General features: G+C 45.8%; 2 protein-coding genes across 3 annotated transcripts; one reads left to right on the top strand and one right to left on the bottom strand.

Annotated features, from left to right (window-relative positions):
* Window positions 1-1,329: 1,329 nt before the first annotated feature.
* Window positions 1,330-14,117, bottom strand: zhx3a (zinc fingers and homeoboxes 3a). 2 transcript variants are annotated; one of them, XM_085455893.1, is made up of 3 exons: window positions 13,863-14,117; window positions 2,731-5,635; window positions 1,330-2,185 (listed from the first exon to the last, which is right to left on the bottom strand). In XM_085455893.1, exons 2-3 carry the CDS (start codon window positions 5,436-5,438, stop codon window positions 2,149-2,151), a joined length of 2,745 nt encoding a protein of 914 aa, XP_085312019.1. In that variant the 5' UTR covers window positions 5,439-5,635; window positions 13,863-14,117; the 3' UTR covers window positions 1,330-2,148. The 2 variants fall into 2 exon arrangements, with proteins under 2 accessions (XP_085312019.1, XP_085312020.1); XM_085455894.1 differs by having other exon boundaries at window positions 1,330-2,182.
* A 70-nt stretch (window positions 14,118-14,187) lies between these two features.
* Window positions 14,188-19,973, top strand: sack1d (scaffolding CK1 anchoring protein D). Its single transcript, XM_085455895.1, is given in 5 exon segments — window positions 14,188-16,643; window positions 18,122-18,289; window positions 18,395-18,519; window positions 18,634-19,414; window positions 19,417-19,973. Coding segments are annotated over 5 exon segments (1,599 nt in total). The 5' UTR covers window positions 14,188-16,157; the 3' UTR covers window positions 19,456-19,973.
* Window positions 19,974-20,620: the final 647 nt, after the last annotated feature.

The following is a 20,620-nucleotide window of genomic DNA, read 5'->3' as shown; positions in this document are numbered from 1 at the left end:
GACAAGGATAAACTAAAGACAGTGGCTGGATGGATGCATATATTTTCCCCCTCCCTGATCAGAGGGCCCCCCCCCCCCCAGCTTAACGGATGCCTGTTGGGTTTGGAGCTTTAGCCACCGTGGCTCTCTTGCCTGATTTACAGCATTCTTAAACACAACTTTATTTCCTGTAATGGGAGAGCAAGCATGAGCTCTAAATTTTATTCCTATATCCATGAACAGCCCTGAGAACTGAATCAACAGAGCTCTGAAATACTTTAAGCTGGAAAACAAGCTGGTGTTATTAAATTCATGTGGGCAAAAAAAGGGGTTACAAAAATAAAAACTGGAAGGCTTCCCCCTGAATGTGATGTAGGAGGACTACACTACAGATATAGAGATGTTTGGGTGTTGCCTGCCGCCCCCTTATCTCTGGCACAAACTGTATTGTCAGCTGCTCGCCAGCAGGTGAGGCTGTGTGCATTTCTCCAGTCCTAGCACATTGCATGCTGCTTGAACATTCATCACACTGAATAATTTGACTAACACCACATGATTCATATTCACCCCTAACACAAGGTGCCGAACAAAAGAGGTGGGGGGGAAAAAAGGAGCCTGTTCTGCTTGGTGAGTATTCAGTTTATTCTGTAAAGATTCAGAAGTGTAGAAAGGATGATACAACAGTGCTTTATGATCAGACTATTTCATAAAAGTTTAAGTCATCATAACACCGTAAGTCCAGATTCCATTTATCTCAAACCAAAATAAATTTGTAACATTCGACACAAGTGCATACACTGCTGGTAGGAGATGAACCTCCAATTTCACTTTGGATGGTATAGCACCGTTCTTAGCTATTAGCAGCTTGACAAAGATGCAGCTTAGTAGGATTCATGTAGTGACTGTATGTTCATATAAACAAGAAAATTCAGAGGAGAGCAAAGATCTCCTCATTTGGCTCTCTAGCTAGCACAATATCTCACTCTGTCAGTGTCTAGGGATCAAATTGATAATTTTGCTTTAAACAACATTTTGCCAGTAACAATATTTGATACAATTACAGCTTAAAGTTAAACATCTCCAAGTGTACAGAAAGCAGCACAAGATTGTTTCACAGATATAGACCAACAGTGACCATCAATGCACTGGCATGTTTTATCTTTTTTTTTTTTTTTAATCTTTTTTCTTCTTCTCTTCTGGACAGCACAGTAGCTGGAAAGCAAGGTGATGGACAGACAGGTCATATAAACACATGGACAGAGCTGAGTAAGGCAACGTTAGCGTGACAGGCTTCTCTCTGTTCAGTTTGCAGGGCAGTGTAGTGTATTGATCTTGACGGAGCAGTCAATACCTTTACTGTGGAGCAGTGTGATTCTTTTTTTTTTTTTTAGCATTGCTGTCTTCATTAGTGCATTGTATATAGTCTCTTGCGTGTAGCTGAACTGCAAAAGTGATCACCAACATTTATACAGATCTAAATAAAACATGTTTGATTGCATCTGGACTTACAGTGACTATAGAAGAGTAAATAGAATTGAAAAACCAAATAAAGGAGAAAAAAAGTAAAATTCAAGGCAGTGCTGAAGTACTGGTTGCTAAAAAAGTAAAAAATATCACAAAGCCAACAATAACATATCCTTGACACATCATTTGTTTGTCCAGTCAGTACAAACCCTCTTTTATAGTGCAGTTTCAATCATATATATATATTTCTCCCTCTGACCCCAGAACAATATCTCTCGGCCCTATCCTACCCTATCTTCGCTCATTCAAGTCAGTTTTCCAGTCAGTGTGCGTCTTTTCTCTTTCTTGTCTTTGATCCCTCGTACTGACCTCATTGTGCACCCTCCCCACACAACCACAAAGAAGCATGAAAGGCTTAAACATCACAGGACTCAAAGGTGAGAAGTTCTTTCTTTTGACGATGGCAGGAAGTGATGGCAGATGGAAGAAGAAGAAGAGGAGGAGGAGGCGGAGGAGGAGGAGAAGGAGGGGTGGGGGGTATTCACAGTTACAGTCAGAGTCCAACGGTCCAGCTACAATCACATCTGCTGTCATTATGAACACTCTTTTTTTCTCTTTTTTTTTTCTTTTGTGTTAAGACCACGGCCAGGGGAGCGAGCCAGCTTTTGAACATCATGGTCCTCTGGCGAGAGCAGGCCTGCTTCATCACACCTCCAGCATCTCCATCCTCAGGCGATCCCTGCTAAGCAGCACACGCAGACAGACAGGCAAACAAAACATACACAAACTGTGAGGATGCGATTGGATCATTCTGGTTGCATGGCACTGCTGCAGTGTGTTGTAAAATTGAAGGGCTTTTTTTGGGGTGGGGGGTAGCACAGTAAAAAGACGCCTGCGTATGGCTTGTCTTGCCTCTCGGAAATCTAACTCACCAAAGGCAATTGTCATGATTTATTCACATATGTTAGCATGCGCTCTCAATCTATAATTCAGCGGGCCAGACTCCTACTTATCTAAAAATAGCTTCTTAAACACAGACCTTTGATTGCCTGAATAAGCTACACAGCATGAGTACTTGTACCCGCTTCTCCTGCTTTCTTTTTACTGTACATCACGCAGCAGTCACTACAAACAACAAGCTGTCACCCTTTCATCACTCCACCTGCCTTACGTTGTTTTTGTTTTCTTGATTGATAAATAGCATCGAGCTTGTAAAATATCACAAGGCACTGTGAGTGAAATGTGTGTTTCAGTGGTGTGCAAAAAGGATTGCTGTGACTCAAATACCTGGCCTGATTGGAATCAGTCTGTTGTTCAATGAGTGACTGACTAGCCACTGGCTGCTGGTGGTCCTCCGCTCGCTCTGACCAGAGATCCTGCAAAGCTCCCGGCTGCCCCAATTCGTCGCGCTGGCCTCGCTCGCCGCTCCCCTCGGATCCCATCAGGCCCATCAGCGGTGAGTATGAATCCTGCCACACAACCCGCTGACCTGAGTTCAGTCCTGCTTCTCCTTCAAGGTGCTTGTTCATGTCTTGCTCAGCAAGTTTCTTTTTGGCCGCCGGAGCGTCCTTGGGTGGCTCGAGCTCTGCATCTCTGCGACCCCTCGCATCCTCCGACTCCGCGGGCGGCCGCTGGTAATTCTCCAACCACTTCAGCTGCCCGTTCTTGTGGCTGTACCGGCTGTCGCTGAACCAGCGCACCACCTCTGACTTGGGAAGGCCCGTCTGGATGCTTAGCTCCTCGTACTGCTGGCTGCTGGGCCAGCGGGTGTTGGAGAAAACCTGCCGGAGGATGTGCAACTGCTGCGGGGTCTTGTGGCCCCAGGGGGGAGAAAAAGACGCCTGACAAGCCGACCCCTCCGCAGTTTCGGACTTGTGTTCTTGATGCGCATTCTCTGATGTAGCCTCTGGTTCAGTCATCTTCAGCCTCTTGAAGTTGATCTTGATGGGGTCAAGCTTGAGCTCGGGGCAGCTTTTGTCCCCGGCAAATGCGTCCTCCTCCTTAATGAGCTGCTGTAAGATTGACATGCCTTTGATGGGAAAGTCTTTGTTGCTTTTACCTTCTTCAATAATGGATGAGCTGCTTTTTGCAATGACAGTGGTGCTGGTGCTTTCCGTTGGGGATTTGCTGGCATGATTCAGGTTAGGGACACTGTCATTACAGGTAGTACTGGGATATTCACTGCTAATACTGCTGTTGTTGGTCACGTGGATGTAATTGTTTTGATCATCGTCGGGCTTCGAGGCGTGGGCTGGCTCTTGTGCACTGATGATGCTGCTGTCATGATTGTTACAAGTGATGTTAGATTTGCTGGTGTTGTCAATGGACTCTTCACACTTGTTACTGTTTGAACCTTCCGATCCGATTGGTAAACTGTTGCTTTTGACATTTGGTTTGCCGTTGGTGTCAGCAACACAGTGCTCATCATTATTGCTAATGTTGGCAGAGCAAGTGGCAATGCTGTTGATGCCGTTGGCTGGGCCGCTGTTGTGCACCGGTTTCCTGGTGAAACTGTCAACACCATTACTACTGCTGGAATAGCTGCTGATGCTGCTGCTACTGCTGCAACTGCTGCTGCTACTGCTGCTTCGAATGTTGCTGGTGCTACTGACGCAACCGCTGCTCCCCGCCATGTCCAGGCCGTTGCTCTTTTCCGGCTCCACAGTGGGTTCAGTATTCTTGGTCAGTACCTGTGTAGTTCTGACTACAGAGGGGAACTTTGGGGGGACAACCGGAGTAGAATACGAGACCCGGGTAATGTGGGGGTTGGTTGACATGCTGGCCTGTGTGGCTATGACTCCGACAGATCTGGCCTTTACACCACTGTATGGAACTTTGGCCATCTGAAAGTTTGGTCCTTTTGAGCCTGGATGGGCAGTTACAGTGTGGTGGGTTACGATGTGATTGACGTGCCGTGGTGTGGTCGGTTGCTTCTTGGGTGCTCCACCTTGGAACACGGTGTTGAACATCTTCCTTCTGGCCTCTTCGATCTCTTCAGGAGACCAGCTTATGCCCTGCTTGAGTCGTTGGGCAGTAAACCACAGTTTGATCTGCTCTTCGGGGAACTCTGACACCACTGTTAGGTAGCAGAGCTCTGCTTTGGTCGGGTAGGGAAACTTGCCAAAGGATGTCTTGAGAAAGCTGCTGGTGTCCATGGCGGCATCGTAGGTGGGGATGCTGCTGAGGGGGATCATTACCTTTGGAAGGTCTTTATTGGAATCAGAGGAGAGGGGAGAGTAAAGGGAGGGAGTGTGCTGGTGAAAGACTTGGTTGGACACTGTCGTCGCAATCACGTGAGTGACAGTGGTCCTCGGCATAGCTGGGGCACCAGAAATACTGAGAGCCCCGTTTTGGAGTTCAGGCACATTTGTCAGCATGCTGGGGTCTACATCCTTTCCAGTGTCAATCTTCCGTACCTCCACAGTGTGAGAAACCACAATCTTTTTGTGCTCCCCCTTGGCTTTCATCATCTTTGCAATTGGTGTTTTGGTGAGGGAGATCCCAGATTCTCTGTAGTCTTCTCCGCTGTCCGTGAAAAGGCTTTGCTCCACAGTCGTTACGCCATCCCTCTTGTTGACGGCTAGAGAGGCAGTAGCGAGGCCCTGCATTATCTTCGGGTGGGCCTTGGCGTTGTGCAGAGCGAGAGCCTCGAAGCGGACTACTGACACCCCGCAGTTCAGGCAGTAGAAGGTGGGCTGGGCCCTGAAGTCTAAGTGGCAGTTGTGCATGTGATCCAAAAAGTAGTTGAGATCTCTGGACTCGAAACGGCAAGTCAGACAGCTGTACGTGCCTCCTTTCTGCATCTCACTGCCACTTTCAGATTTGGAGGAGCTGTGAGAGAAATGCCCAGATTCTTCTCCAGAGATGCTGAGTATGCTATCTTCTGGGATTGTTGGTAGGAGTTCTGGTAGCGAGCCCAGTATGATTTCCTCACGCACATGTTTGGATTTGGATGGTATCATGCAGGGTACAGTGGATTTCCTCTTGCTGGCCATGGTGCAGCTTTGTGTAAATGGGAGCGTGAGTGATTGGTTGTCCGGTGTGATGAGAACAGAGGGCGGGTGGATAGTGGAGAGGGTTGAATGGAATTTAGTGTCATGGACCAGCCACTATGATATCACAGTGTTGCTTCATGCCTTCTGCCACTTTAGGACTCCTGCCACATGGACAAGTTTAACAGCTCCCGGGGGACCTGTGAGGAAAGAGTACAAAAGAAGAGAGAGGTGTGATTCGTTCATCTTTAAAAAGTGCAAAAAACAGCGAGTAAGAAGCAACGAGAGGAGGCAAAGCGGAGGAATATAATGTGAGATAATTACATTTATTCATTAAACTTGAATGTCATGCAAATCAAAGATAAAGACCTGACAAAGATGAAAAGCAGGTATATGGTCTATGCTTCCAAATGAAAAGAATGAAACATTTTTACATATTACAGTGAGCGCAGTGCGGAGGACGCTAACAGCTCCACACAGGGTAATACGTGTAGGTGGAAATTCAGTGTGATAAGTGTATTTATCAGCAATTACAGCACCAAAGTAAAAGAGTCAAGAGCTTTTTTTTTGTAAAATATTTTTTTTATTATGATCATAATCAAAGAGGAAGATCACCTTAAATTGCCGTACAGAACGAGGTAACATGAATCTCGCTCGCTAGGCAGATTGTTTAAAAGTGATCAGAGATCATGCACAAATTATTGGTTATTATTCATCTTTTAAAATGATTTTAGGCTGATTTCATAAATGCCGAAAAATATTTAGCATGAAATATATCAAGGCGAAAGGCATAGGAAATATGAGAAAGCATTCCATCAACGAGTATATTAATAGAATTTAGAGCTTCACTAACAGACAGTAAAACACACACACGCGCACTTTGAATACACGCAGTCAGAAATTACTAATCTCACTGATATTTGTTTTTTCCCCCCACAGCTGCCTTACGATCGTCCCTTCTTGTAGCTGATAACACTTCTGAAATGTATTTAGTAAAGCTTTGCCATATTGACAAAACATCATCAAAATGATGCTTGCTGGTAAAATAAAGATAAAGGTAGTGTGTTAACATAATGGTGCTGGGTTCCTTTCAGTCCTGAGATCTCCGTTTCCTGCATTCGGGAAAGGGTTAATATCATTAAATAAATATTGTCCCTGGTGATTTTCGCACCCGCTGAGCGAGCTGCACTCCACTGCAAATTGATAGTGCTCACTGTATCTAACCCCACAGACTCTTTCACATTGTCTCAGCAACCACAAATATGCAAAATATGCGCACAGATTTGTGTCTTACAGAAATATTCCCTTGTCATTGTGCGTGTGCGATTAGAAATGAGAATTCTTTTAAAAAGCTGATTTTTGATTTTAATTTTTTTTTTTTTTAAGGGGAGAGCCGCACTATATTTCGGCACTGTCACATCCGCCCTGTTCCTCTTTGGTTTGTTACTATACAGCAAACATATGAAGGTTAAATTCAGCGAACAATATTAGTCCACTCTTGGATGTGAGCCATTTGTTTTACATTGCACGTTACGGCGTACCTTCCGGGCATAATGTAATGTGGAAATGGAAATTAGGTGACTCGCGTGTCTGGTGTGTGTTGCAGCAGCCAGCTGACAACAGTACTGTTGAGGACTTGAAATATTCTCATAAGGTTACTACAAACAAAGCTAGATACAAGCTGGCGGCTCAATCCGTCTCATCCTGCATTTGTTCAGCCAGCAGCATGGCGATGCGTGCATGCATACAAACACGATACACACATCACTGAGAGCACAAATCCATTAGCAAAACACTTCCACAGGCTTTCCCTTTCTATTACACTCCAATTATATGGATGGATATGGATTGTCACTTCAGTCTTCAACATTTCCCCTCTTCCTTCTTCGCGTTTTTATAAAACGTGCCTGTTCTCTCGCAAATATTTAACAAAGTTTGTAGGACAAGATGACAGACACACTGCAGTCCGCATTTGCAGTAGAGAGGTTTTGAGAGTCATTTTACCAGCCGTAAGTGCTAAACACAAAAAAAAAAACCCAATGAAAAAATATCAAAGTAGAGGCGCAGCTCCGCAGCCTCTGCCCTCTGAATGAACTTCTGACACACGCGCAGAGCCTCTGTATTTCACTCCTGTCTTCTTTTCTGAGACTGGAGAGGCACTGATGTGTGATATGCTGCTGAAAACGGGTCTCATCCAATCACCATCTTTCTATATCACTTAAGCTTTACCTTCTACCACAGGCTTATCGCCCTGCGAACGACATCAGCCGCATTAATTTCCCCCTAAACCTGCTTTCCTTTCAAATCCAGCATACCTCAAGCACGGCGTGCTGCCGTTTGCTGCTTACAAAGGAAATCGTTTCACATACTTCCAGCACATATTTTTTTGGCACGCTGCGCTCGCGCTAACTGAAGAGCACTTTCACAGACTTTTCATTTTACTGCATCCACGTGCGCGTTCACCGCGGCTGGCTGGATGGTAAATAAAAGATGAACCTGTTCCAGAATTAAAACCCTCAAATGACTGCTCAACAGTACACACTGATCCCAGACAGGCTGTGACGTCCTCCTTATAACTGCCTCTTTTTCATTCCTACTGATGGCTGCTGCTTTCTGACAGGAGGGAAAAAACTAAAATTAAAACAAAACAAACAAACAACAACAACAAAAAAAAACTAGGTCACCAGCATCTTATGCAGTAATCCCGGTTCACTGCATCCAGACGCGGGCATGTGCTGTATGTTTTGCCGCCAGAGAGGTCATGATATTCTCTGACGGCACACTCGATTAACCCCTGGTGAGGACAAGGGGTTCACTGAGGCTGTTCCACGGAACGAGGGATTTAGACGTCAGCTTTCATGCAGCAGAGGGATGTAGTCATGTACATCCGAAACATCTGTGCGAGAGATGTTCCTATGCTATAGAACTCAGCGAAAAATCAGTGCTGGCTCCGTTTGTCTGAGCTGCCCCAATCGCTGCGCTGATCCAACAGAGAGCACATTATGTGCCAGGATGTGTTTGAAACTAAACTCACGGAGAGGGTACTGTAATTTTAGCTGTGGGCTGCGACTGGCGTAGCAGCCCCTGCAAGGGATGCCGGTCTGTGACGAGACAGACGCCGGCCCAGTACAGACGCTCTCCCCTCCCCGAGAGAAACACTTCACTTCCTGTATGAGAAAACCTGAAACAAGCCAAAAGTTGAGAAAGGTTACATAAAGAATCAGGTCACCTATCTAAAGAATGGGCTGCTTTATCTGGCGAGCGAGACATGCGAGCAGACACAAGACAAGGGCTTCCCAGACAGGGAGCCATTGAATGGTTCCCTCTGAAAAGCCCGGCCTTGTGTTTCAGCGACGAGGTAGACAACGCTCAGACGATCACTGTCCTCGGTGTGTTGTATGTCCTCGCAGTGGCACCGTCTCTGTGGGGGTGGGGGGGCACACGAGGAGGAAACTCTTTTCATCTCATTTGACCAGAGGAGTTGTATCTGAAGTGAGGGAAAGTGGCAGAGCTCTCAGACGTGTTTTTCCAAACACCCACGCTCCAAAGGGGGAGAAACGGAGAGTCCTCGCTCGCTGGACTAAAACCACGTTTACACCGTTACACTTTTTTTTTTTCTTTCCTCCCCCCAAAAAAACAAATGGGATTAGGCCAGGTTTAAATTCTGATGGGGTTTATACGTTCCGCCCGATTTAATAGCAGCATAAAGATTTACAGCCTCATGTGCTCTTACACCATCATTTCCATAACAATATTATATTTACATCTCATTAATATTTAATTATATCCCCGTCTACTTTTAAATGGCAACCACGTGAGTGCTACCACTTTTTTTTTCCATGCCAAAAAAAAAAGACAGTTGAAAGAGAGCAGCATGTATTCCCATCCATCACCTCATAAACTGCTGCAGTAATTACAATATTACAACACGAAAAAAAAGGGGGAAAAAAAAACAAAAAAAAAACATGCCAAATATACAGCGAGCTGCTGCCAGCGGAAGAGGGAGGCGAGGCTGCAAAGTGGTTGCTAGACATTAAAATTTAATTCAAAACAGTCTGATGACTGATTCAAACACTCCCAGATTGTTGGGTCACCTACAGTTGACACGAACAGAGATTGGTGTTTGTGTTGTGCCGCCCGTTCACATGAATGAGAACGCGAAGGCTGGAGGAGGGAGAAGGACAAAGGAAGACAGAACTCAGACATTTGGGAGTGAAGTGTGAGGATGACTGACGATGATGACAGGCTGTGCTGTTTCAATATTCCTCCCCGCTGACACGCTTGTAGGCACGCAACTCTCTACGCTTGGTCCTCACACACTCCCACCTCACCTCCGCAACATTTAGCACCTGCACCGTTCTGAAAAATCTTTCTCTTTGAACTGAATAACTGGCAAGGAGTCTCTCGGTGTGACAGTCACAGGAGAGCTAAAAAAAAAAGGAAAAAGAAAAGGAATAAATTCTCGCACTTATGACAACATTTATTTTGTGTGTAATTTGCTGTGACAGTGATCCACGGCTGTCTTGAGAGACTCCTTCAAAAAAAAAATCTGTTAAAAAAAAAAAAAAAGACTTTCTGTCTGCTGGGGGTTGGGGTGGATTTGGGGGGAGGGGGGCTCCTGACAGATACATTTGAATGATCAAAAAAAATCTGTTTAGCAGGAATCTTTCCTGCCAAACGTCCATTAAATAGATTAACGCCATGTGAGTGGATCAGCTGGACACCCAAATATAAGCCAGAGACAGAGAGCAATTACTGTCTTGCACAGAGAAGAGATAGGGAACAATGGCGCCTCATTTATAAGGGAAACGTGACCCAGTGCTGGGAGCCTTTACGCGGCCGACTGTGGAATTGTTCAGTTTCTGCCGCCTCTGCTCGTATCTCGTGTCCGTCATGACGCGCTGCTCCTTCCTGACATCTAATGAGGGGCAGCTTTCAGTTTTGGGGACACCTTTGTGCGTGCGTGCCAGCGTGAGTGTCGTGCTCCAGCGTTACGTGTGCTGAAAAACAATTCAGAGACATCAGGGTCATTAGAACTACGCTGACAGAGCGCACAGGTCTCTCCACAGCCCGTCCAGCCGAAGACATATGAAGAGGTTTCAGTGTGTGGTCTCAGTCTCCATTGTGGGCTCTGATTATTTCCTTTCCATGGGTGTGTTTGTGTGCGTATTAGTGTCTGAATGTCTGAGACGCAGGTGTTGTCAGCCAGCTCGTCCACGTCCTTCTCCTCCTCCTCACGCACGCCGCCCCCCCTCTTACCTCCATGACTGCAGCCTCGTCCACTGGGAGACCAGTCGGTGGTGCCACTCATGTGTTAACATCGCCATGGCAACCCCTCTCTTCCCCTTGCCCACCATGCCACACACACACACAGAGCAGAGTCACTCATCCACACCCACCCAACCTCAAGACACACACACACACGCGTGCGTGCGTGCTGAATTCCTTGGACTGCATCCGGTGCAGGACAAACTTAATCCACATGCCCCGCCAGCCATCTTTGAAAACTCCATTCATGGTTCAAGTCTCTTTCAGTCAACTTTGGGTGAGGTCTGCAGCAACAACTTTGCTTTTTCCCCCCCCTCTCAATCACATTGTGGGGAAAAAAAGAAACTCTGCCGCACTGTTCTCATGTGTGTGACGGGCCGATGAAAGGAATATCACAGCTGAACGGGACACAAATGACCTCCCGTCACTGTTTTTATCTTGCTAAATCTGCGCGGAGGCCCGGTGACCGAGGCGGACAGTACATACCTCCGCGCTCTGCTTGTCTGCCGGCATCTTTTTCGGGCGGCCCTGTTTTGTGTTAATATGACCGCTCGCTGTTGAAATGTCTACATTGTTCTGCCAACCCTTCTACCCGTGACCCAAATGAATGACAGACGAGTAAACGGTGGTGCGCTGAGAATAAAAAAAAAATAAATAAAAAAAATCTGAGTCATGCATCTTTTTAAAAATCACTTTTCATGAATAAGTTCTTCAGTTTTGTAGCCAAGACTACAGGCATTCATTTGGCAACTTAAGAAGAAAAGGAAGAAAGATGGCGGCATACCGCACATTGTACTGTCCATCCTAAAATGGCTGACATCACAGCCTCTTCTAACTGCCAAAGCCTGGTAAATGCCAGCTCCTGCTGACCAAACCTTTCTTGGATGGGACAGAAAAAGTGGCAGGGGCTCTTTTTCCCCACTAGCCCCAAGGTTTTTTCCCACCCATCAGTGCACGGACGTTTCTTTTGGTTGGAACTGTGCAAACATGCTGTTTTAGTGAGCCTTTTGAGCGGTCCGGGCTTCGATACGGCATTGGTCCGCTGACAAAAGCAAAACCAAAAAGGATGAAAGACCCAAATAAAAGTGAACCTGCTTTGAACGCCGACCTTTTTGGTGGGAGAAATAGGACTCGCCGTTGTGTGTTGGAGAATTCTCTGTGAGGATCATGAGGTATGCCGCTATCATGAATGCTTGTTTATATAAAACGGCTGGAAATAGATCTGGTTGGCATTAGATAGTTGATTTTCTTCTCCGAACCCAAGGAATGTTATACACTCCATGTCAGCTAAATCTGCAAATCATGACCATATGACCTTCCTTGGTATTCTCTGGCACGGGATTCGTTTTAAGCTGTGGGAGGCACACACACAAACATAACATCCACAGCGACTGCTATTGGAACTCAGAACACCACATCCTTAAAAGTACAGTATGCCAGGTATATGGAGGGATGGCATGGGCAGAGATGCTGTATTTTTTGGAGGGGAGTGGGCACTCTTGGCCCACTACATTGTGTCTGTGTATACAAACACTCCGCTGTGGCCATGACGAAAACTATGAGCTGTGCCTAATTGCAGGGAGTGCGGGATGAAAGGCAATATGCCTGGCCTCATTAGAGCAGTTCCGAGAAGGGAGATGGAAGACCGTTCCCAGGGATCCACAAAAGGGAATTGACATTCCCCCGGTGTAAGTGTCCTGCTAGAGTGAAAACCTCCACACATACTCAACTCACCGGGCCAAAGCTGAACCCGGTCTGCCGGAGCAGCACAGCGAGAGCTCATTTACCTTTGTTTTTGCTGGTCATCACACAGCCTGCAAATTAACTATTGGAGTGCAGAAACGTTCACTGGAGACTGGACTGCGCCCCACACAGCCCCCAAAAACACCTCCTGTCTGAGGAAAACCTCTGTGGCAGAAGAGTTGCGCAGTCATTTCCATGACCCAACGTCATTTCTAATAAGCTCGCATGGTTAAACAATTAAAATACATTCCAAAAATTACCCGTGAACCATGCCTGTCTAGCTGACTGCTTGAATAATTTGGGGTTGTCTCCTGTGCTATGGACACTGGACCCACAAATGATTCACAGAGGCAACATTAGTCAGCGCAGAGGTCCCTCCCCTAAAGCCAGAGACAGACACATGGCATTCAAAGCTGGGTCAATATTTATGTGCAGATAAATGACAATGTGCCCTACAGGAGCGAACACACACACACACACACACACACACACACACACACACACATATATATATATATATATATATATATATATATATATATATATATATATATATATATATATATATATATATATGGATAATTAATAGTGCACAATTTGCGAAATATCTGCCAAAAGAGAAGCTCTACTTACTCTACTGTACATGTATCGTGTGTGTGCGAGAGAGACCGAGCGAGAGAGGGAGAGAGAGAGGGAGAGTGTGTGTAGGGCACCAGCACATGTTGGTAGGAGGAAGAGAAGGAAATGAAAAAGAGTCCTTTGCACAGAGATACAGGCCTACCTTTCTGCTCTGGCAACAAAAATAAATTTGCAGCGAGTGAGCGATCAATAGGTGAAAATTGATACTTGGCGTACAGTTTGAACATCTATGAACTCGGAGGCTGTTTTCTTTTTCTTTTTTATAAAAAAAAAATCAGTCGACAAGCCTGCTACACTACTGTGTTCAGAAGTCTTTCACAAGTAAAAGCACTCACACTCGCAGCACAGTGGGGGAAACAGAGCGCGTTGTGCAATAAAATAAGCACATACGCCACATTGTATAGCGCGAGAAGGAGCGCAATTTGAGCCCGACGGAGGATCCGTGGTTGTAACTGTAACAAACTGACGAGTTAACCCGTTTCGCTCCATTCACGAGGCTGTGGGGCAACACACCGCCTCGGAGCCGACTTGCCAAAGGCGATCTGCCATTCTATATAACCTTATGAATATTCCCAAAAAAAATCCTCCACCCCCCTCCTCCACCTACTGTCGCCATTTTATACATTGGCGACTTCATATAAACTGCCTCCACTACAGCACCAGATGAAAATTCAATATTCAATAGCGACACATAATTCCAGTAAACAACTTTGGAGATCGCACCTCGTCACCCAGTGAGACGTATTCGTGTTACGGATGAATAAGATGTGTCCTTACCTCAGCCGTCGGTGGTAAAAAATGGAATCCGACATTAATATATAAATGAATAATATTGGATTAGCTCCGATCGCTGCGCTTTGCGAAGAAGAGGAGGCGAGCTGGGGGTGGGAGCTCTCCTCAAGTGAACCCGGTGAACTGGCGTGAACCCGTCAGTGACCACGGCAAGGTACATTACATTACATTACCTTTCCACCCCTCCGCTACACTGTATGAAGACTGCAAAACAACTATGGTCGGCGGTGCAGGACGAGGCTGCTCCAAAAAAAATTAAAGCGAGTGTATTTCCTATGAACACGTGATACAGAGCGTCATCCAAAATCCAAAAGCCCTTTCATCTAAAATTTTGGAGAGGGGCGGGGATGAGATGGGGATGTGTGTGTGTGTGTGTGTGTGTGTGTGTGTGTGTGTGTGTGTGTGTGTGTGTGTGTGTGTGTGTGTAAGGGGGAGGAGGGTACGTATACTGAGCCCAGCGCACATTTGGGTATATCGTTATAGGGGTAAGGCAGTGCATTCAACACACGCGGGTTATAAGTAGCTGCAATGGCATAAGTAGCTGCAATACAAAGCAGGCCGATCAGATGTTTTGTATTGTGTATATTTGGAATTTGACAGTTCATTCATCTCCCGTTTCACTGAGCTTCATCACCCAAAAGATAACCCTAATTAGGTCACATGCTTTTTTCAATACATGGCTGTCATCTTTAGAAAAAAAAAACTCTTGAAGAGCTACTATGAATATTAATCGTTGTGGGAATTGTCATTTAAAGCACAGGCCTATTAGACCACCGGCTTAAAATAGACAGTTACGCACAAGCATAATAGTGATAACACCAATTTACGCAGACGCACAGTAACTGTAGCCTAATTGGACTTGTCTGCATTTAACTTGAAACAGAAGAACACATTTCCCTTTATTCAAACTAGGAGTGGTAGTTATTCGCAATGTAAAGGGAAAAGGGTTTGTACGGCCGTGACCCTTGTGACCTTGTTGGCCTCATGCGCGTAAAAGCGCACAGGAAAAAAATCGGACGACCGTTAAACAGAAAACCTGTGAATTTAAGGGCTCATGGTAAAACAGCATACCTAAAAGGGAGCAATCGTGACTTAAAATGGAAAGCATATCAACAAGCGGCATCAAAGATACATGAGGACATGTTTACATGGTAATATTAAGTATGATAAGGTCACTCTAAATCCACTAATCCACTGGACAAACAATATGGACACATGTCTACTTAAAAGTATAGCAGTAGCCTAACTTCTTAGGCATGTGTAAACTAGGTTATGTGTATATGAAACAAGTGGAGTGCCTGCAGCCGGATGCCCACAGTATATACAAAAACAGCGTCAGAACATATAGGACAAATGCGTGCCTCCAGTATTTACAGAACATGGATTAGCTATCCCCTCCCAGTTTGTCCTCACTGGGTTTAGACGTTGCCTACAGTCAGGAAAAACAAAGATAATCTATCAAGAAGATGAATCGCAAAAAAAAAAAAAAGTAAGACAACTCAACCAGCAGGTCCGGTGTGCAGGAACTTGTGCATGCTGTGCTGTAAGGTTAAAAGACACATGTTGATTTAGAGTTCAGAGCTGTAGAGTATTTGTTTGCTTTAGTGGACGGTTTGTGATCTGGTGGAACTTAGTGGATCTGCTTCTCTTCTGGTTATACCGGCTTGTCAGGTTAAAAAAAAAAATATATTCTGCAATTATTTTCCCTTAACTGCATCACTCCATAAATATGTAGACTTTAAAGTTTATGTGAAATATTACTATAATTCAATAGATTGTGGTATATTGTCCTAATCTTGAGTTTCACTGTGACAGATGAGTAAACTGCTTCCTGTGTTTTTACTTCCATCTAAAGTCAGAGAGTCTGCATTTTTATTTTCTTAATAAACTGTGTTTTTATAAAACAAAACAAAACAAACAAACGTTGAACTACGAGCTAAATGAATCCTCAGAGACACGATATCACGAAAAAGCGTAGGAGTGGGACCTCTGGTGATCCCTGCTATCTGCGGTGTAACCGGATCAGGGTAGCAGAGGGACGTACAGGAGGCTTGTTTTCCTCCAAATGAGCCAATGAGACAACCTTTACATTACACTGACAGCCTGGCTCGGCGAGTCTGGTGACGCCGCTCTGGTTTGACAACCACCCCGCAGCCAATGCGGATCCACGTCGAGCACGAACGGAGGGAAGCAACAAAATACAAATTTCCTTCCTGCAGGTCAAAGCGTTACCTGCCCGCTGCTGTGTGATTCAGGTAAAAGGAAGCGGGAGACGCGGCGATGGCCCTGTCTCAGTGCCTGGACGACTCACCTCTGAGGTTTGGTCCAAAACCTCGCGGGACAGACGAGCTGAACCTACAGGAAGTGTACAATGAGAGGCACCGGCTGGCTCTGGAGGAGCTGCTGTCCGGGGGTCTTGATAACTTTCTGGACTTTCTCGTGAGAGAGAGGATCCCCAACTTTCTGTCGGACGATGAGATCCAACAGATCAGGAGCGCCGCCGTGTCACCGCGATGCTCGTCTTTCCACGGGGAGGAACAGGCGCTCGAGCGGTCGCTCAGTAGCACCCTGGACTGCTCCTCGGTCACTTATTTCCCAGAGGTGTCAGACGTGGAGCCGCCGCTCCTGGAGCTCGGATGGCCCGCCTTCACAGCGGGCTCCTACCGGGGAGTGACGCGGGCCGTGGCGCACTTCCAGCCCAGCTACGGCGAATGCATTTACAGCTGCAAGGAGGCTGCAAGGCGCATGATTAAAAGCGCTAGAGAGGTACGCACAGGCCCGCGCACACGCACATATCTGCTGTCATTCATTCTATTTTGCATGCCCTTAAAATAAACTGTCCTTTAATGCGTGTCCTGTATCACACTGAAATGTGATATTCACTTGAAGTTTGTGCAAAAATAATGGTGTAAAAAAACAGTCCTTTGTAGTAGTCCTCCTACAGTATCTCTTATTTGTACGTTATTATCCTAAAACAGGACTTTTATTTTGGTTTTGTCAGGTGACATTTATCACCTGGGCTTTATCTCCCCCCATCACCACCACAACAACCACACAGTCAGTAAGCCAGTATATGCAGACACTTTTTTGCATCATTTGTGGAGGGAAAACGTAAAAAAAAGTCTCCATTGTCCACATGAAACTCCCTTGATCACTTAGAATTTTAGAAGTTCGTGCTTTGAAATCTGTATTAGAAGAAATCACCAACCTTAAAAGGACGGGGGGGAAATGCAACAAACAAAAACAAAGCATGAATATTTAATGTGATGTTCCTGACGGGAGCTGTCAGTACAGCCTCTGGTTTTGAAAAGAGACATTCCTGCACGAGGAGAGAGGGAGTTTGTAGCACCTCAGGCCTGTGTAGAACCTGCGTACCAGATGTGCCTCGACTTGCTTCGCTCATCTCCATTCCCTCTTTCGCTAGAAATGTTTTCAAACACTGGATTTTCTCCCAGGTTTAGAGCTTAACGGTGGTGTTGTGCATGTTATGTGCCGACAGCCGGGCCAATCCTTCTAAAAATATTCTAATCCTGGTCGAGCTGTAAGATTGTTTGTTCTTTTGTAATGTTACACCACTCACTGCACAATGTCTTTATTGTACAAAGAAGGCCACTGACTGTAACGGCACACACTGAGCATGCACTGCTGGTGGTCATCTCAAAGGAACGGCCCCATTCCTGAGTTTCTATGAATTTTAACTCTGCTTTTATGCTGCCTCTTGAAAACAAGCATCCCCCAACCCAAAGCACACACACACGCGCACAAACATCATCCAAATAAGGCGTGGTACAAATGACAAAGCTGCGTGTGGATAAAACACCAGTTTGAAGCGATAAATCTAAGATATGTAAACGTCCGTGTCTAATCCTCGACATGCAACCTTTACCGCAGCGTGTCAAATTCCATTCCTCCTCGTGAAAAAGGAGAAATCTGGGTGCAAAACAAAGCTGGGGAAAAATGAGGCAAACCCTACAGTGCACCTACTTGTCTCCTGTATAAAAGTCATTTGTTTGCTGACCAAGCGTTACTGCCGATTGCCATGGTAACAGACCACAGTCAATAGAAAGCTCATCAGCACACACATTACAGGGAGTGTGTCAGACAGAGATTCACGGCTCTGTTTGAATAGGGCCTTGTATTTGATAATAATGAAAACACAATCATGTGTTACATCTGCGAGAGCACGGCTGCGGCCCCCCGAAAAGAGAATTCTATTATATTACCTCTGTAATTTTCCACTGCAGGTGATTGCCATAGTTACAGACTCCCTGACAGACCTGGATATCTTTAAGGACCTTCAGGAGGCCTGCTCCCAGCGCAGAGTCCCTGTCTACATCCTGCTGGACCAGTCGTGCGTGCCCGCTTTCCTCAAGATGTGCAAAAATGTCAACGTTCGCCTGGATGACCTTCGGGTATGTAGCTGGTTCGTTTAAGACAAGCATGGCTCTGTGTGCACAACATGAGCATCAGATGGCATCCCAAAAACCTCCCCAAAACATGTCTCTAATCCTTTGCAGCAAATGAAGGTGCGAACTATAACCGGCACAACTTATTACATGAGATCTGGAGCGAGGATTACGGGTAAAGTTCACGAGAGGTTCATGCTGGTTGATGGAAACAGAGTGGCTACAGGTTCCTACAGGTAAGAGCCCGCTAGCCATCGTGCCCTCCTGATTTATTAGACTGTAAAGTTATGCATCCGTCTTGCTGGGTCTGCTTCTTACCTTCAGCTATATGTGCTTAAAATTCAATTCAGGTTCAACTGGACTGATGGCAAACTAAACAGCAGCAACCTGATTGAGCTTTCTGGTCAGATAACTGAGAAATTTGACGAGGAGTTTCGTATCCTATATGCCCAGTCTCTACCCATAAACACTCACGGACCTCCAAGTGTCCGCAACAGCGGCATCTTTGAGCACCTCAAACACTCAGTTGCTTCCTCCCCTCACCTGCGTAGTGAGAGGCCAGCGTGTCTGACAAGCACGCCCAGCCGTAAGCCACAAACGCTAGCATTGCAGCTACCTTGTGACCTCGCATCTCCACATAAAGCCAGCCCAGAGTCTGACACTTCGACTCTAAACGACGAGTGGATGGAGCGGCAGCACGTTCAGGAGGAGATCCTTGCTGGCAGCACGACTCCACATTTCTCTGCAGAGCAGCAAGCAGAAAAAGAGACGGAGACCCCCAGCACCTGCCACGTGTCGACTCAGACGAGGCGGTCGGTGACGGAGGCTGAAAGCCAGACCGACCTGCAGCTCCCGCAGCATCTTAGCATCATTACTCAAATAAGCAGAGGGCCGAGCCAGGACACCTCTCCCCACTTGGTGTCTTCCAGACAGCCTGTGCCCACCCAGGCAGCTCCAGACACCACTTTAAAGGATTGCTTCCGCAAGCTGACCAAAGAGCGCCAGCACCACTACACAACCATCCGCTCCAAGCTGGAACACATGGTGACCGCCCTGTCCGAGAGGCGGGAACTGGTGGACGTCACCAACGTGACTCAGGGGCTTGGCGCTCGTGGCAGTCAGAGGATACACAAAGACTGTGTGCAGGAACCCAATCCCAGAATGCCTGCTGACAGTGCGGGCATGGGAACATGGCCAAGAGCCAGATGTGTACACTAGTTTGTCTTCGGGGATTTTAGTGGTGGTGGGTAGTGGAGGGAAATGTTACAAAGTTTCTCTGTGCTAAATAAATCATGTTGGCTTATGTAGGAGAATTTCAGCTTTATTCTCTTTGTCTAATTTTCTGCAGTGCCTGTTTTTTTCCCCCTCCTTCTTTTCATCCTTTGTCCTTCCGATGTTGAAACAATCCTTTCCAAAGAGGTAACAGACCTGCAACTGACATCGACGTGGCAGAAATTCTAACCAAAGACAACGTAATAAGTGTGTCTTACTGTGAATATTGTAACACTAAGCTGGTTAAAATGGAGTCATATCTGCTGAAGTGTGAGATAAAACGAATCTAAGCACGGTTTTTTATTTTTTTTGTTTTGTTTTTTAAACTCAAATTTGTCTGCTGTAGTTACATTGGAACATGATCCCGAGGAGCAGCTGTGCCTTGCAGATAAATAAAGTAGTATTTTGCTGTATTGCTGCTTTGCTTCCACATTTCCTTTTTTTTTTTTTTTGTTGTTGTCTCTTTTATCCTCGATGCTGTTTAAATGGGAGACAACAGAGCTCGGAAAATATTTGCTCAGAAGTTCCAGCATACACAAGGAGACAAACCGCACTTAAGTGACTTCACGAAAAGAGCGAGCACCTGCGCCTCGTGCACCGCCGTGTCTTCATGCAATTAGCTGAGAGACAGCATCTGTGATACTGGCACCTTTTGCTGATTACGCTGGCAATCACGGTTTCTGTCCAGGGTGGATCTGGAGAACGAACAGCACCGCAGAACACAAGTGTAGATTAGGTTGAATCATAAGTAAACGCTTCTTTACACACAGATGGAATTTAAAAAATATATATAACTTCTTACTCCTCTGTTCCATTTTAGATTCATTTTTCACAGAGATTTTTCTCAACAAGTAACAGTTTAACTGAAACAACAGCTTTTTCTGCTTTAGTCACAAAAAAGAAAGAACTCGGCTGTCATCTGGGCAGAGCTCTAAAAATTGAATCACGGCTGTTTATTTGTTTAATGTGTCGCTAAGCTGGGCACAAACAGTGTTTCAGTCTTCGTATAGCACAAAGGTTAAGCACAAAGGTCCCACTGTAAAATGCCCAAAACACACCAGTGTC

The sequence above is a fragment of the Copadichromis virginalis genome, linkage group LG5, assembly GCF_057382275.1.
Source record: "Copadichromis virginalis isolate Kocher_CV1m ecotype Utaka linkage group LG5, C_Virginalis_male_GT1.1, whole genome shotgun sequence".
In the NCBI taxonomy this organism is placed as follows: Eukaryota; Metazoa; Chordata; class Actinopteri; order Cichliformes; family Cichlidae; genus Copadichromis; species Copadichromis virginalis.
The sequence above is the reverse complement of the archived record's forward strand: the minus strand, read 5'-3'. Positions and strand labels throughout refer to the sequence as shown.

Bases quoted from the DNA above. Each gene is read 5' to 3' on its own strand.
- zhx3a (XM_085455893.1), bottom strand. From the start codon at position 5,438: ATGGCCAGCAAGAGGAAATCCACTGTACCCTGCATGATACCATCCAAA. The intron at 2,186-2,730 runs GTATTTGAGTCA...TGTGCTGCTTAG, and splicing joins ACTGATTCCAATCAGGCCAG to CAGGGATCGCCTGAGGATGG.